The sequence below is a fragment of the Mobula birostris genome, chromosome 3 (genome assembly GCF_030028105.1).
Source record: "Mobula birostris isolate sMobBir1 chromosome 3, sMobBir1.hap1, whole genome shotgun sequence".
Lineage (NCBI taxonomy): Eukaryota > Metazoa > Chordata > Chondrichthyes > Myliobatiformes > Myliobatidae > Mobula > Mobula birostris.
The window spans coordinates 227,149,523-227,166,639 of record NC_092372.1 but is presented as its reverse complement, the minus strand read 5'-3'; the positions used below and the strand labels follow the sequence as shown (position 1 = coordinate 227,166,639).

At 48.4% G+C, this 17,117-nt stretch overlaps 1 protein-coding gene across 1 annotated transcript; it reads right to left on the bottom strand.

Moving 5' to 3' along the window:
- Nucleotides 1–1,185: 1,185 nt before the first annotated feature.
- Nucleotides 1,186–16,216, bottom strand: LOC140195618 (diacylglycerol O-acyltransferase 1-like). The gene is made up of 6 exons (XM_072254269.1): nucleotides 16,177–16,216; nucleotides 12,282–12,394; nucleotides 9,245–9,310; nucleotides 3,495–3,582; nucleotides 2,650–2,712; nucleotides 1,186–1,500 (listed from the first exon to the last, which is right to left on the bottom strand). The coding sequence occupies exons 1-6, from the start codon at nucleotides 16,201–16,203 to the stop codon at nucleotides 1,354–1,356; spliced, it is 504 nt and encodes a 167-aa protein (XP_072110370.1). The 5' UTR covers nucleotides 16,204–16,216; the 3' UTR covers nucleotides 1,186–1,353.
- Nucleotides 16,217–17,117: the final 901 nt, after the last annotated feature.

Below are 17,117 nucleotides of genomic sequence, written 5' to 3'. Positions count from 1 at the left end.
GGAAGATTGAGCTGGTCCTTGTGACCCAGACCACCGCAGCAACAGGTAGACTTGGCCAAAACACCAGATCTGGGCTCCTAGTGGTGCAGATATCCATGGGGTGGGTAAACTCCCATCTCCCTGTGCCTCAGGACAGACACTGGACAGATCCTTCTGCACAGTAACACTCACAAAATTGCATTGATACTGCGGTCTACCTCACAGTAAGAAATAGTCATTTACAATCCAGAGTTACAAAAGAAAACAGAGACAGGCACTTGGTGAAATAAGTTTCTGGGAGAGGCTGATGCTGCCCCTGAAGACACTGGATTCTCACTGTCCGGCGGTTTAAAGTGACAGATGATTGTACAAAGACCTTCGCCCACACAGAGATCATCCGCGACTGAACGCTACGTGTGTGGGGGGGGAACGGGTGTCAGGTGAGGAGAGAATGATTGCTGCCATGTGGAGGACTGCTTTTTCACAGGTTGTTGTTATGCTTGCTAAGTTCTAGAGGGGGTAAACTCCAGGGTTTAGTGGGTGAGGGAGAGCTTTCCTGGTCTGGGAGCCGCTGTGTAGAGTCCCCTCATGAGACAGTGGTTTCCCCGATCTACAGCAGGGTGGGAGCTCGAAGGAAGCCCCTTGACACTTGTTCACAACTGTCCACTTAAATACACTTCCCCAGATTGAAATCTCAAATTCCCTTTTTTATGGTGTTTATATTAACGGGCAGTGAGCACCAGAGGAAATTTGATAACCAGGTTTGTGGCTGATCTGTGTGTCCCAGGTGAGTGCCAGGAGTTCCTGAACGTGGGTCCTCCTAAGGCCAGGACCCAAGGGCAGGTTCACCTCTGCAGAAAGTCTCCCTCCCCAGCACTCCCCACCCTATGAAGATGACCACAGGACGTACATTGTGAAGCAGGGTGACTGGAGGGGTGAACCCACGTTAGCCAGGTGGGGAGTGGAATGGAAGGCCTCTGTTACCAGGCAAATGAGCTGCCCCTCTCGGACCCCAAGACGTGGAGACCAGGAGAACAGCCAAGGGTTCAGGTCCCCAGGCTGTGACAGGGAGGCAGGGGGAGTCAGAGGAAATTGCACATCCCCTCCCCCAGCACCCTTGGAATTGGGTCCAAACACACAGACCGCCAGCCCCACTATAATGGATGGTCTTGCACTCTCTGAGTTCAGAGACTCCCCACCCCCCTAACACATGGCCCCGACCCCCTCCACTCCCCACAGCTGGAGTTACTTCTAATTAAAGGGTCGTTTCCTGCCCCTTTAAGGCATTAATCTCTCACTCAGGTAATGAAATAGTGACACTTGCTCTCCCCCCACCCAAAGGCTCCTGGTGAGGGTGGCAGGAGGGTGCGGGAGTCACAGGCTGCCGCCGTAGTTCAGGATGTAGTAGTCGTGGACGTACATGAGGACGGCCACTGGCTGACCAATGATCAGGGAGAGCCAGACGGCTGCGTTGCCGTAATTCCCACTCAGGAACCGGCCCACCAGCCAGGCCAACGGCACCTGTGTGGAAGAGAGGGATCAGATTCAGTGGCAGAGTTTTAAAATTTTATTTAGAGAAAACAGAGTGGAACAGGCCCTTCTGGCCCTTTGAGCTGAACCGTCCAGCAACTCCTGATTTTCCCCGGCCTAATCATGGGACAATTTACACAGCCCAGCTACTCCTGATTCAACCCCGGCCTAATCACGGGACAATCTACACCAGCCCAGCAACTCCTGATTCAACCCCGGCCTAATCACGCGACAATCTACACCAGCCCAGCAACTCCTGATTCAACCCTGGCCTAGTCACAGGACAACTTACACCGGCCCAGCTACCCACTGATTGTGACGGGACAATTTACACTGGACTATGAGAGGAAACCTATGCACACATTGGAAGGATTGTGCAAACTCGCTGACAGAGGATGCCAGAATTGAATATGAACTCCCACACCCTGGGCTATAATAGTGTTGTGCTGTTCTGCTACACCGTGGCACCCAAATACCTGTACTACCTCGGTGAGGGAAGGCGATACCACCCCCATCCCTCTCTGAGGATCTAACACCCACCCCCCCAACATAACCGAACAACTCGTATTTAATGGGTACAAAGGGTGGCTTCTTCATACCTCCCCATCTAACTTCTTACCTTCTTCACCATCCCATCAAGCCACGGTCCCACTTTATTCCAAAAGTGTTTTGTCTCACTGCACTTGCTGGGATTAAATTCCACACTCCCAACTTTCCATCTGATTGATAGAGTCACAGAGAAGTACAGCACAGAAACAGGCCCTTTGGCCCATCTAGTCTGTGCCAAGCAACACACATCAAAGTTGCTGGTGAACGCAGCAGGCCAGGCAGCATCTCTAGGAAGAGGTACAGTCGACGTTTCGGGCCGAGACCAATGTGCCAAAACCTCTCTTTACGACTCTGTCTACCTGTGACGCTGCTTTCAATGATTTATGTACCCGTACTCCCAGATCCCTTTGCTTGACCACGCTCCTCAGTGCCCTGTCGTTCACTGTGTAAGATCTAAACTGATTCGTCCTGTTGAAGGGCGAAACCTCTGTCGTCACCTTGGACGACCTTCCTTGCTATCCACAACACCAGTTCACACATCCTCTACCGCCGCAGCCCCTCGGAAAGGCCCAGCGTGGTGCAGTCACTCACCTGCGCCATCATGCCCATGAATGCCCAGAGCCGGAACATCTTCAGAGGGACGCTGACCAGGTACTAGAGAAGGAAGAGAGAGCCCAGTGAATGCAGAGCAGAACATAACAGCATCAACCCCCCTTTAATCTCAAGACTTTTAAAAATGTTCACTTCTCCATTTTTTAACATTCCATCTGACATGACCTTGCCCCTTCCTTAGCCTCTTCATCTTCCCCTGCAGGATCTCCGCATCCACCTCAAAGCCCACCTGGTGACGTATCATGAGCGAAGAACCCTCCCACCTCCCACTGACAAGTCATGGTAGTGTAGTAGGGGTTACACGCTAGCATCGTGGTCAGTGTAATGTGATACAGCACCATCAACCGCCAGTGAGGGTTCAATTCCCACGATATCCGTAAGGACTTTGTACGTTCCTCCCGTGACTGTGTGGGCTTCCTCCCAGATTCCAAAGATGCACGGCTCAGGGCACTGGAAGCCTGGTGACATTACTGGGCTGCCCCCATCCCACCCTTGGACAGTGTTTGTCACTGACACAAACAATGCATTTCACCAGATGTTTTGATGTACATGTCACAAATACTTTATATTCATTTATTTGTATTTAGAGATACAGTGCCCAGCAACCCCCGATAACCCCGATTTAACCCCAGCCTAATCACGGGACAATAACGTAGCCGGTGCATCTTTGGACTGTGAGAGAGAAGCGGAGCACTGCGTTCCACGGGAGGACGTACAGACACTCCTTCCAGAGGACGTCAGGATTAAACTCCAAACTCCGACGCCCCCAGTTGTAATAGTCCCGCTAACCACTGTGGCAAATCGTCAGCGTTTAACGAACTGACCTCATGGAAGAAAGCTGAGGCGAGGAAGACTGCTGTCTGAGCCGTTCGCTTGTTCACCCCCTGCTTCAGCATGGGCTTGTAGAAGTGTCTGTGGGGAAAATCGGCAGAGGTGATTCAGTTACCCATCCGCATGTGTATCTGAGCAGATCCTGTGGCGGGTGCCGAGATCACAAATCCGATGTACAGTACAGAGCCCACCTTGTTATAGAATCACACAGCAGGGAGACAGGCCCACCAGCCCAACTGGTTCATGCTGACCAAGGTGCTCCAACCAAACTAGCCCCATTTGCTCACATATGGCCCATATCCCTCTCAACCTTTCCCATCCATGTACCTGTCCAGGGTGGCGGGTGGAGATATGTCTCTGCCAAAGGAGGTGTAAGGTGCTTGCACCCTCTGCTAGCCTGCAGGTCACCCTTGGGCAAGGTGTAGCACCTGCTTAGCCCCCGATCAGTGTCCCATGAGGCCATGGGAGCGGGTGGTGGGCGGTCGTATGAGTACCTGGTGCACATCACAAGTCACTGACACCAAGCAGACAGTCTCTGAAGAGCATTGACAATGGCGGGCTTCACCTGTCTTACGAAGGCACTGCCCAGAAGGCAAAAGGAAACCACTTCTGTAGAAAAATTTGCCAAAAGCAATCACAGTCATGGAGACCGTGATTGCTCATGTCATACGGCACAGCACATGATGATGATGATAATCATGCCCAAAGTACCTTTTAAATGTCGTTAATTTACCTGCTTCATCTGCTTTTTCTGGCAGCTCGTTCCATGTACTGAACACGTTCTGAGTGAAAAAGCTGCCCCTCAGGTCCCCATTCAATCTCCTGCCCCTCACCTGAAACCTGTCCCCTCTGGTTATTGATTCCTCACCCTGGGGAAAAGACTGTGTGCACATTGACCCCCACAAACTTTGCCTCACTTTTTTGTGCTAATTAATTTTTGTATTTCCTATGGTAACTTATTATGCATTGCACTATACTGCTGGCACAAAACAAAACATTTTTGGAGATATGTCAGTGATATCAGAGTAGATGGTGGAAAGAATGTTTTCCATGGTGGGGGAGTCTAGGCCAAGAGGGCACAGCCTCAGTTTTAGAGGGGCGTCCATTCAAAACAGATGCAAAGAAATTTCTTTAGCCAGAGGGTGGTGTAATTGTGGAATTTATTGCCACAGGCAGCTGTGGAGGCCAGGTCGTTGGGTGTATTTAAGGCAGAGATTGATAGGTTCTTGATTGGACATGGCATCAAAGGTTACGGGGAGGAGGCCAGGGAGTGGGGCTGAGGAGGGAAAACAAAGATGGTGGAGCAGGCTCGATGGGCCAAAAGGCCTAATTCTGCTCCTATGTCTCACAGTCTTAAACGTGATTCTGATTCTGTACACCTCTCTAAGATTACCTCTCAGTCTCCCAAGTTCCAGTGAATAAGGTCCTAGCTTGTCCAACCACTCCCTATAAAGTCCTGGCAGCATCCTTGTAAACTTACTGTGCTCTTTCCAGTTTGATAAAATCTTTTCTAAAACAGGGCGACCAAAACTGAACATAATACTCCAAGTACAGCCTCATTAATATCTTAACAACTGGAATATTCACTTTATCACTTGTTCATTAACGCAAATATCTAATCAGCTAATCACGTGGCGGCAATTCAGTGCATAAAAGCATGCAGACATGGTCAAGAGGTTCGGTTGTTCAGACCAAACATCAGAATGGGGAAGATACTAGCACGGATAAAGCATTAAACTGGAGAAAATCTGCAGATGCTGGAAATCTAAGCAATACACACAAAATGGTGGAAGAACTCAGCAGGCCAGGCAGCATCTATGGAAAAAGGTAAAGAGTTGATGCTTCAGGTTAAGACCCTTCATCAGGACAGGATAAAAGGATGAGAAGTCAGAGTAAGGAGGTGGGGGAGGGGAGGAAGAAGTACCTGGTAATAGGTGATAGGTGAAGCCGGGAGAGGAGGTGGGATGAAATAAAGAGCTGGGAAGTCGATTGGTGGAAGAGATACGGGGCTGGAGAAGGGGGGATCTGACAGGAGAGGACAGAAGGCCATGGAAGAAAGGGAAGGGTGGGGAAGACCAGAAGGAGGTGATGGGCAGGTGAACAGATAAGGTGAGAGAGGGAAATGGGAATGGTGAACGGTGAATGGTGAGGTGGTGGTGGGTGGGGGGAGGGTATTACCAGAAGTTTGAGAAAAAGAATGTTCGTGCCAGCAGGTTGGAATATGAGGTGTTGCTCCTCCAACCTGAGTGTGGCCTCATCGTGACAGTAGAGGCAGCCATGGACTGATATGTCAGAACGGGAATGGGAAGTGGAATTAAAATGGGCGGCCAGTGGGAGATCCTGCTTTTTCTGGCGGAAGGAGTGTGGGTGCTCGGAGCAGTCTCCCAATCTACATTGGGTCTCACCGATGTGCAGGAGGCCACACCGAGAGCACCAAACATAGAAGGTGACCCCACCAGACTCTTAGGTGAAGTGTCGCCTCACCTGGAAGGACTGTTTAAGGTCCCGAACGGTAGTGAGGGAGGAGGTGTAGGGGCAGGTGTAGCACTTGTAACACTTGCAGTGAAGCACCAGCAGGGAGAGCAGTGGGGAGGGACGAATGGACAAGGGAGTCCTGTAGGGAGCAATCCTGGCGGAGAGCAGAAAGTTAGGGAGGGAAAGATGTACTTGGTGGTGGGATCCTGTTGGAGATGGTGGAATTTACGGAGAATTATTGCTGGACGCAGAGGTAGGTGAGGTGGTGGAGTGGTAGGTGAGGACAAGGGGAACCCTATCCCTGGTGAGGTGGTGTGAGGATGGGGGCGAGGGCAGACGTGCACAAAATGGAAGAGATGCAGGTGAGGGCAGCATGGAGGACGTCGCCTTTGTTCTAGAATGAAAAGCCTCATCCTGAGAGCAGATGCAACGGAGATGGAGGAATTGAGAGAAGGGGATGGCATTTTTACAAGTAACAGGTTAGGAAGAGATATAGTCCGGGTAGCTGTGACAGTCCGTGGGTTTATAATAGACATCTGTAGATAAGCTGTCTCCAGAGACAGAGGCAGTGAGATTGAGACAGGGGAAGGAGGTGTTAGAAATGGACCAGGTAAATTTGAGGGCAGGGTGGAAGTTGGAGGCAAAGTTGATGAAGCCGACAAGCTTTGCATGGGTGCAGCACCAATGCAGTCAATGCAGCATAGGAACAGTGCAGTACAGTCACCGGCGTAGGCTTGGAACATAAACTGTTGCACATAGCCGACAGACAGGCAGGCATAGCTGGGACCCACGTGAGTGCCCCCATGGCTACACCTTTTGTGTGAAGGAAGTGGGAAGAGCCAAAGGAGAAATTATTGAGAGTGAGGGCAAGTTCTGCCAGACGGAGGAGAGTGGTGCTGGAGAGGAACTGGTTGGGTCTGGTGTCCAGAAGGAAACGGAGAGCTTTGAGGCCTTCCTGGTGGGGGATGGGGGTGTGTAGCGACTGGACATCCATAGTGAAAATAAGACGATTGGGGCCAGGGGATCAGAAATCATTGAAAAGATCCAAAGTGTGTGAAGTGTCTCACTGACTGGCAGGAGACCAAGAGTGGGAATAAAGGGAGCATTTTCTGGTTGGCTGCTGGTGACTAGAGATGTTCCACAGGGGTCTGTGTTAGAACTGATTCTTTTTACGTTATATGTCAATTATTTGAATGACACGAATGATGGATTTGTGGCCAAGTTTGTGGATGATACGGAGATAGGTGGAGGGGCAAATAGTGTTGAGGAAGCAGGGAGACTGCAGAAAGAGCAGACAGATTAGGAGAATGAGCAAAGAAATGGCAGATGGGATACAGATCGGCAATTGTATGGTCATGCTCATCAGTAGAAGAAATGAACGCGTAGACTGTTTTCTAAATGGAGAGAAAATACAAAAATCTGAGGTGCCCTCGCAGGATTCCCGAAATGTTAATTTGCAGGTTCAGTCAGTGGTGAGTAGGGCAAATGGAATGTTAACATTCATTTCCAGAGGACTAGAATATAAAAGGAAAGAAGCAAAGAAATGTTGTGGCTCTCTGCTTCGCCTCTGTGTTTAACAACATCGATGATGGTGTTCTGCACTGACCTCTGCGTTAACCTGCTACCGAGGATTCACACACAGGCCCCACCTTTTCATAGAGTACTACAGCACAGTACAACCCCTTCGGCCCACGATATTGTGCCGACCTTTTAACCTACTCCAAGATCAATCTAACCCTTCCCTCCTACATAGCCTCCATGTTTCTATCATCCATGTCTCTACTGAAGAGGGTCATAAATGTCCCTAATGTTACAATCTCTACCACCAACATGGCATGGCGTCCTATGCCCCCACCACTCTCTGTGTTAAAACTCACCTCTGACATCCCCTCCTATATTTTCCTCCAATCACCTTAAAGTTATGCTCCTGTATCAGTTCTACCCCGGGAAAAAGTCTCTAGCTGTCCACAGCTCGCTCAACCTTACCTCATAAGACATGCTTCCTAATCCAGGCAGCATCCTGGTAAATCTCTGCACCTTCTCTAAAGCTTCCATATCCTTTCTACGAGGTAACCAGAACTGAACATAATACTTCAGGTGTGGTCTAACCAGGGTTTTAGAGAGCTGAAACATTACCTCATGGCTTTTGAACTCAATCCCTCGACTAACAAAGACCAATACACCATCTGCTTTCTTAACCATCCTATCAACTTGTGTAGCAACTCTGAGGGATCGATGGACGTGGATCCTAAGATCTTTCTGTTCCTCCACACTGTTAGGGATCCTGCCACTAACCGTGTGTTCTGCCTTCAGTTCCTATTTATAAATCCCATCTTTCATCACCAGAGACCACTGAGATCTGAGAACTTGGTTATGAGGGTTGGACAAACTTGGGCTATTTTCTCTGGAGCAGTTGAGAGATCTGATTGAGGTTTATAAAGTTATGAGAGCCAGAGATAGAGTGGAATGTCAGTATCTTTTTCCCAGAGTACAAATATCCTGGAATGGAAACACCAAGTGCAAGTGGACATAAATTTAATGTGAGGGAAGGGAATTTTTCAAGATTTTCACATGGCAATCCTATTTCATTGGACTGAGTGGTAGAAGCAGATATGATGGTGGCATCGAAGAAGTATTTATTCAGACGTTTGGCTCTGAGGAAATGGAGAATGGGCAGATGGCGTCAGCTTAGTTTGGTATTATGGTCAGCACAGACATCGTGAGTAGAAGGGCCTGTTTCTGAGCTGTGCTCTGCTGTGTTCTACATGATGAGATTGCATAACTAACCAATTCACCATCCCAGCTACGTCCCACCTCCACCCACCCACCCACCTCTCTTGTCATGGGAGTAGAGGGAGCAGTAAGGAGGCTCAGCTGAATGACCTCTCAACATCTGAGGTTTCTTATTTCCTTTGGCCAGAGGGTGGTGAATCTGTGGTATTCATTGCCAGAGATGGCTATGCATTGAGTATATTTAAAATGGAGGCTGACAGGTTCTTGATTAGTCAGGGTGTCAAAGGTTACAGGGAGAAAGCAGGAGAGAGGGATATTAAATCAGCCACAATGGAATGGCAGAGCAGGCTCCATGGGCTGAATGGCCTAATTCTGCTCCTGTGTCTTATGGTCATTTTTCTTTTACCTTTGTAAACCACTGTGAGCACTTTCTGCCCTCTGCCCCACACTGAAAAGGTTTCCTGAGTCATAGCTGGTGTCAGATCACAGACTGAAAGAGCCCCGGCTGGCTGGGAGCGCGGGAAGCTGCTCTCACCTGCTGCACCACTTGTGGACGGGAATATTCCAGTTCTTCCAGAAGTACGTCACTGTTTCCGAATTCCTAGGGCAGGAACAGATCAGAGATTTTTCAAGGTACAGTTCGGGCAGCACAGTAGTGCAACACTGTCACAGCACCGGTGACACGCGTTCAATTCCCACCCCTGTCTATAAGGGGTTTGTACATCCTCCCCGTGACCGCGCGGGTTTCCTCCCACGTATTGACCACGCGGGTGTAACTTGGCGGTGTGGGCTTGCTGGGCTGCAGGGGCATGTCACCACGCTGTGTCTCTAGGTATATAAAAGTGAAAGAGCAAGCCTGCTGCTGTCATCCTTACATAGAAAATCGAACAGTACAGCGCAGTACAGGCTCTTCGGCCCATAGTGTTGTGCCGACCCTCAAACCCTGCCTCACCTTAAATTCCTCCATGTACTTCACCCCTCCCTATCCACTCCGACTCGTGAACGTGGCCAAAGTGGCTTTTAGCACACTGTAACACATACAAAATGCCAGAGGAACTTAGCAGGTCAGGCAGAGTAGTAAATAGCTGAAGAGTTGGGCAGAGACTCTCTGGGGTGAATTGAGGGTTACAGGGACAAGGCAGGTAGGTGGAGATGAGTCCATGGCCAGATCCGCCATGATCTTATTGAATGGTGGGGTAGGCTCGATGGGTCAGGTGGCCGACTCCTGCTCCTATTTCTTATGTTTTTATCAGGACTTTATACATTGGCCTCATCAGTCAGGACACCGAGTATAGAAGTTGCAACGTAATGTTCCAGTTCACAAGGTGTTGGTGAGACTGCATTTAGAACACTGATCGGCTTTGAGTATCCCGTGATCACTGTTTGTTTCGATATACATGTGAGAAGTAAATGAAACTGAATCAGAACGAACCTGCGAAGTGCCGAGGAGATTTAAGAGGATGCTGCTCAGACTCAAGGGAGCCATGCAGAGAGGTTGAACAGGTTGGGACTTCACTCACTGGCGTGTAGGAGAATGAGAGGTGATCCTGTATAAAATCAGGGGGCATAGATAGGACGAATGCACAGGGTATTTATCCTAGGGTTGTGGAGTCAGGAGCTGGAGGGCACATGTTTAATGTGAGAGGAGAGAGATTTAAAAAAACTTCACTGAGTGGAATGAGCTGTCGGAGGAAGTGGGTGAGCCAGGCGCACTGGCAACATTGAAAACGTACTCGGACAGGTACACGGATAGTAGAGGTTGCAGGGGTTCCCAACCTTGTTTATGCCATGGGCCCGTCAGGAACTGAGGGCGAGTGGGAAGGGTAAGAGACCATAGCACGATTTAGTCCAGTGACCTGAGAAGGCCACATCAATAGACCCTGAGCAACAGATGGATAGGTAACCTGTTAAATTGGTTTATTATTGTCACATTGCCACAGGTACAGTGACAAACATGTCCACACAAACATTTCATTAGGGATTGCTGCCTCGTGATTCCCTTGTCCAATCATCCCTCTCCACTAAACTCCCTCCTGACACATATCCCTGCAAGTGACAGAAATGCTACACTTGCCCATTCACCTCCTCCCTTCCCTCCATTCAGGGCCCCAAATCGTCCTTGCAGATGAGGGAACAATTAAGCTGTGAATCTGCTGGGATCGTCTATTGTCTCCAGTGCTCCCGCTGCGGTCTCCTCTACATCGGTGAAACCCAACATAAAATGGAGGACCGCTTTGTCGAGCACCTCAGCTCCATCCGCCAAAAAGTGGAACTTCCCGGTGGCAAGACATTTTAATTCCCATCCCCAATAACACGTTGATCCATGGCCTCCTCTTTTGCCACGCTGAGGCCACTCTCAGGATGAAAGAGTAACAGCTCACTTGTCTTACAACAGTGGGACAGAAGTTGTCCTCGAGTCTGGCTCTGCTGCTACAAGTGAACATAGAAGACTACAGCACAGAAACAGGCCATTCGGCCCACAACGTTGTGCTGAACCAGCTAAAAAGCAAATCGAAAACACCCAAACACTAATCCCTCCTGCTTACTCCATATCCATGTCCCTCCATCTAGATTACACGAGAACGACCTCTGTTGTGTGACAGAGAACAAGTGAAAGGAAAGACTGAAAAAACCAGAAGACCCAGCACTGACTCCTGCCCACACTGCATCAGGATGTGTGGATCCTGGATCAGCCTCGACAGCCAGCCCCTCTGGAGAACGTCACACTCGACTCGAATGATCACAGGACTACGGCAGGGACACCGGGACACCAACAGTACGGGAGTGTAGTTTGATACCAGTCCGCTGCAGGGGAGGATTGAGGGGATGAATTCACACTGGTGAATGCTGCATTCAGCTTTAAAGCACCGCTGGTGGACAACAAACAAGATGCAAAACCCCTTGCAAAATCACCCAGATCAGACAAGAGCTTAGGGCGGAAGGAGATCAAGCGGGTGGACTTGGAATCTCGACAAGATTGCAGAGTTGAGATTGGGAGACATAGGTTTAAGTCGGGTGAACTTAACATAAGACCTAGAAGCAGAAGTAGGCCATATTCAACCCTCGAGTCCACTCCATCATTCCATCATGGCTGATTTATTATCCCTCTCAACCTATTCTCCTGCCTTCTCCTTGTAACCCTGACTATTCAAGAACCGTATCACCTGTTCTTTAAATATACCCAATGTCTTGGCCTGCACAGCTATACGTGGCAATGAATCTCTACTCTAAAGGGACATCCTAGTATTCTGAGGCTGTGCCCTCTGGTCCTACACTCCTCGACTCCTCCACTATAGAAAACATCCTCTCCATATCCACTCTATCTAGAGCTTTGAATATTTGATAAGATTCAATGAGATCCCCCTTCATTCTTCTAAGCTCTAGCAAGTGCAGACCCAGAGTCATCAAACAGTCCTCATACGCTAACCCTTTCATTGCCGGGATGACAGCAGAGCGGCTGGAGAAGACAGATGATAATGAAGGTGAGGGGTCGAGTGAGTGCTCAGGGAGTGGCTGCTCGATTGTGGAGACAGGGTGCACCTTCTCCACGCGCTGCCAAAGGCTTTGCTTACCACCAGTCCCTGTAGAACTCCCGGTCTCCGAACTGCATCAGCTCAGCCAAGAAGTTCATAGAGGAGTGGAAGAACCAGTAGAAGAAGATGAGCCAGATCAGGTGGTTGGGTACCTGTAGAAGATGAAGAGTGGAGAGATTAGACCAAGGGCCCTGGAGTACATTCCCGTCTCAGCTGTAGGTCCACAGTAAATCCATGTCCATGATCAGCTTCAATATTGAACCACTCTACTGCATCCTGTCAAAACATTAGCAAGGCTTAGGCGCCTTGGGCTGAAAGGCCCTGCCTTTGTGCTCTAATGAGCACCAATTTCATTTCTGTACTTCTCAGTGTCTCTGTAGAGCAGCCAGCACAATCAAACAGCGCATCAACCTGGACATTCTCACCTCTCCTCTCTCCCACTTACATCAGTGGTGCGCAAGTGGAACAGGTCAAAAGCTTTAAATTCCTCAGGGTCAATAACACAAATGACCTGACTTGGTCCAACCAAGCAGAGTTCACTACCAAGAAGGCCCACCAGCACCTTTACTTCCTGAGAAAGCTGAAGAAATTTGGCCTGTCCCCTAAAACCCTCACTAATTTTTATAGATGCACCGTAGAAAGCATTCTTCTGGGGTGCATCACAACCTGGTATGGAAGTTGTCCTGTCCAAGACCGAAAGAAGCTGCAGAAGATCGTGAACACAGCCCAGCACATCACACAAACCAATCTTCCGTCCTTGGACTCACTTTACACCGCACGCTGTCGGAGCAGTGCTGCCAGGATAATCAAGGACACAACCCACCCAGCCAACACACTTTTCGTCCCTCTTCCCTCTGGGAGAAGGCTCAGGAGCTTGAAGACTCGTACGGCCAGATTTGGGAACAGTTTCTTTCCAACTGTGATAAGACTGCTGAACGGATCCTGACCCGGATCTGGGCTGTACTCTCCAAATATCCAGACCTGCCTCTTGGTTTTTTTGCACTACCTTACTTTCCATTTTTCTACTTTCTATTTATGATTTATAATTTAAATTTTTAACATTTACTATTGATTTGTACTCCAGGGAGCACAAAGCGCAGAATCAAATATCACTGTGATGATTGTACGTTCTAGTATCAATTGTTTGGCGACAATAAAGTAAAGTAAAGAAGACACACGTACCACCAGGCTTAAGGACAGCTTCTATCTTGCTGTTATAAGACTTTTGAACAGACGTCTAAAGATGGGAGGGATGAAGCTTTTTCTAAAACATATCCTTAGGCTCCTGAACCTCCTCCCCGATGGGAAGAATGAGAAGATAGTGAGGGTCTTTAATGAGATCTGATAGGCCAAATGGTCCCCTTCTGTGTCATAAACCACTTGGACGCTCATTTTCCTCTGCAGAATTCCAGCAAGCTTTTGAAATGTTCTTGATGGTGGGGAGGATTGTGCCCATGATAGAGCTGGTTGAATCTACAATCCTCTGTAGCCCTTCCTGATCCTGTGCAGTGGAGCCTCCAGACCATGAGGTAATGCAACCAGTCAGCATGCTCTCCACAGTATATCTGTAGAAATGTGGTGTCATACCAAATCTCCTCAAACTCAATGAAATGTAGCTGCTGTTATGTGATGAAAGAACCAAAGAGATGATGGGCTGTGAGGGAATTTATTTCCATGGCTACAGAGATGCAGGTAGGGGGAACAGGATGATGGGATGTTCTGACCTGATAGAAAAGGACTGTTTGACCTGTCTCAGAGATAACTTGGGTGCTCATTTCCTCTGCTGAATTATGACGGTCTTCCCTTTGCAAGGCTCAAGTCGTAGGAGATGCATTAAGAGTTCTGACAGAGAACTGGATCCGAAATGTTGACCATTTATTTTTCCATAGCTGCTGCCTGACCTGTTGGATATTTCCAGCCTTGTGTTTTTATTTCAGATTCATAGAATCACACAGCACTGGCCCTTCAGCGCAACTACTCCATGGCAACTAAGATACCCATGTAAGCCAGTCCCATTTGCCTGTGTTTGACCCATATCCAGGGGTCCCCAACCTGACATCCATGCAGCCCTGCTTAATGATATTGGTCTATGGCATTAAAAAAGGTTGAGAACCCCTGCTCAACGCCTTTCCTATCCAGGTACCTGTTTAAGTGAGTTTTTAATGTTATTGCACCTGCTCAATCTCTTCCTCTGGCAGCTCATTCCTAAACTGCCTCCCCTCCGTGTGAAGTTGCCCGTCAAGTTCCTATTAAAGTTTGTCCTCTCACCTTCACCCTGGGCTCTCTAGTTTTTGGTTCCCTTTCCCTGGGAACGAGACTGTGTGCATTCACTCTGTTCACAAGAGATTCTGCAGATGCTGGAAATCTTGAGCAACGCACACACAAAATGCCGGAGGGACTCATCAGGTCAGGCAGCATCTATAAGCGGTTGATGTTTCTGAGACCCATCACCAGGACTGGTGAAGTGCTTTGGCCTAAAACGCTGGCTGTGTATTCACCCTATTGTTTTATACACTTCTATAAGGTCACCCCTCAGTCTTTTAAGTTCCAGGAAGAAGGTCATACCCTACTCAATCTCTCCCCGTACCAAGTACCTCAATTCCTGGCAACATCCTTGTAAATCTCTGCACATTTCTTTGGTTATCAAGAGCCAAATTACACTCAGTGGCCACCTTATGAGATACACCTGCTCGATAATACAACTATCTAATTAGCCAATCACGTGGCAGAAATTCAATGCATAAAAGCATGCAGTCATGGTCAAGAGGTTCAGACCAAACATTAGAAGGGGAACAAATATGATCAAAGTGACTTTGACTGTGGATTGTTGTTGGCACCAGAGGGGTGGTTTGAGTATCTTAGAAACTGTGGGTCTCATGCACAACAATCTCTAGACCTTAGAGAATGGTATGAAAAACAAAACAATAAATCCAGTGAGCGAAAGCTCCTTGTTGTAATGAGAGGTCAGAGAATGGCCAGACTGGTTCAAGCTGACTGGAAGGTGACAGTAATTCAAATAACTACATGTTACAACAGGGGTGTGCAGAAGACCAACTCTCAACACACGTGAAACTTTGAAGTGGACGGGCTACAACAGAGGACCACATCAGGTTCCACTCCTTAGCCTAATAAAGTGGTCACTGAGGATGTGACTGGGACTGAATTAAATACATCTGTCAGTCTGTTTGACTTGTCCAGCACAACATAACTGAGGGGGCACGAGTGGAGCATCAGGATAGACTGGCTCATGTTGTAAGTCACTGTCAATTCAGAATGCCAGGCTGCGATGGTGGGATGGTGCAATCTCCTGCCCGAGCCACCACCTCCCCATAACTGCCATCCTGTGGGATGTAGGGCACATTACGCTGGCAAACCTTCACTCAACGAGAGCTGGCTCAAAGCTCAAACCCAATTTATTCTCAAAGTACATATACCTACCATTTACCACCCTGAGATTCATTTTCTTGTGGGCATTCACAATAAGTAACTCTGCCATGGACGGTCCCAAGTCTGGCTGTGAAAGGACGAGGGTTGGGCATGGGACTAGCAACCCCACCCTGTAAAAACAACAGGAACCCCAGCAGAAGCTCCAAAGGCCTCATTGCTGGGAGAGGAGGGGTCTTTGTCGAGAAGATGTATGAAGTCATGTAGTGAAAGCAGAAACCACAGGGTCAATCGACGTTTGTCCCAGGACAGAGGACACTGGCGAGCTGCTATCGGTGGCCTAGGACTCTGTCAGGGGGATGGACTAAAGGTGGTTGACAAAGAAACACACAATTCATGTGAATGCCCACAAGAAAATGAATTTGAACAGGGTGGTTGCAGTTAATTCAGCACCAATCTGCAGATAGCCTTGATTTTCAACAGCCAAATTGTGCTTGGTGCTGAATTATCACTGTAAACTCAATCCTTTCAGAAAAAAAATACTACTTACGGCAAGCTTCAGAAGGCGTTCAATCATCCTGGAATAGTCCATATCCTGAAACCAATGAAGCTTATTACACAGAGAAGGGAAATGCAGACGTCGATAAAACGTGCACTGTGATAACTGTGTGAATGCTCAGAAGAAACTAAAGAGACGTCTGTGCTGAGGAGTTACTGTAAAAACGGAAAGGATAACGTGAGGAAATGGAATGACAATCCCTGCTGATGATGTGACTGGAGTATCTCAGAAACTGTGAAGGTGTTTGGAGGAAAGTATAGGGAAGATGGCAGAGGCAGTCTTTTGTTCAGAGTGGTGGGTGTACAGAACACTGCCAAAGGTGGTGCCGAAGGCAGAAACATGAGGGTCATTGAAGAGACTCCTAGATCGGTACATGGAGGGAAGGGTTAGATCAATAAAGCATACAGAACATAGAACAGGGACAGGCCATTCGGCCCACAATGTTGTGCCAAACCAGCAACAGAATAAATCAAAACCTCCCAAGCACTTATCACTCCTACCTACACCATGTCTATATCCCTCCATCTTCCTGACATACATGCGCTTATCCAAACAAATCTTAAAAGCCTTTAATGTATTTGCCTTTACCACCATATCACGCATCAATGAATTTCTGAGTAAAAAGCTTAACCCTCACATCCCCCCTGAACCTCCACCCTCCTCTCACCTTCAATGCACACCCTCGGATATTGGACCCTGGAAAACAGGTACTCTCTGCCTACTCTATCTAAGCCTCTAATAATTGTATAAACTTCTGTTGGATCTCCCTTCAGTGCTCTAGAGAAAACAGCCGAAGTTTATCCAGTCTCTGGTGATAGCACATACACTCTAAACCAGGCAGCATCCCGGTAAACCACCTCTGCTCCTCTCCAAACGTTCACCATCCCTCCTACAGTGGGACAACCAGTACTGTCGGCAATACTGCAGGTGTA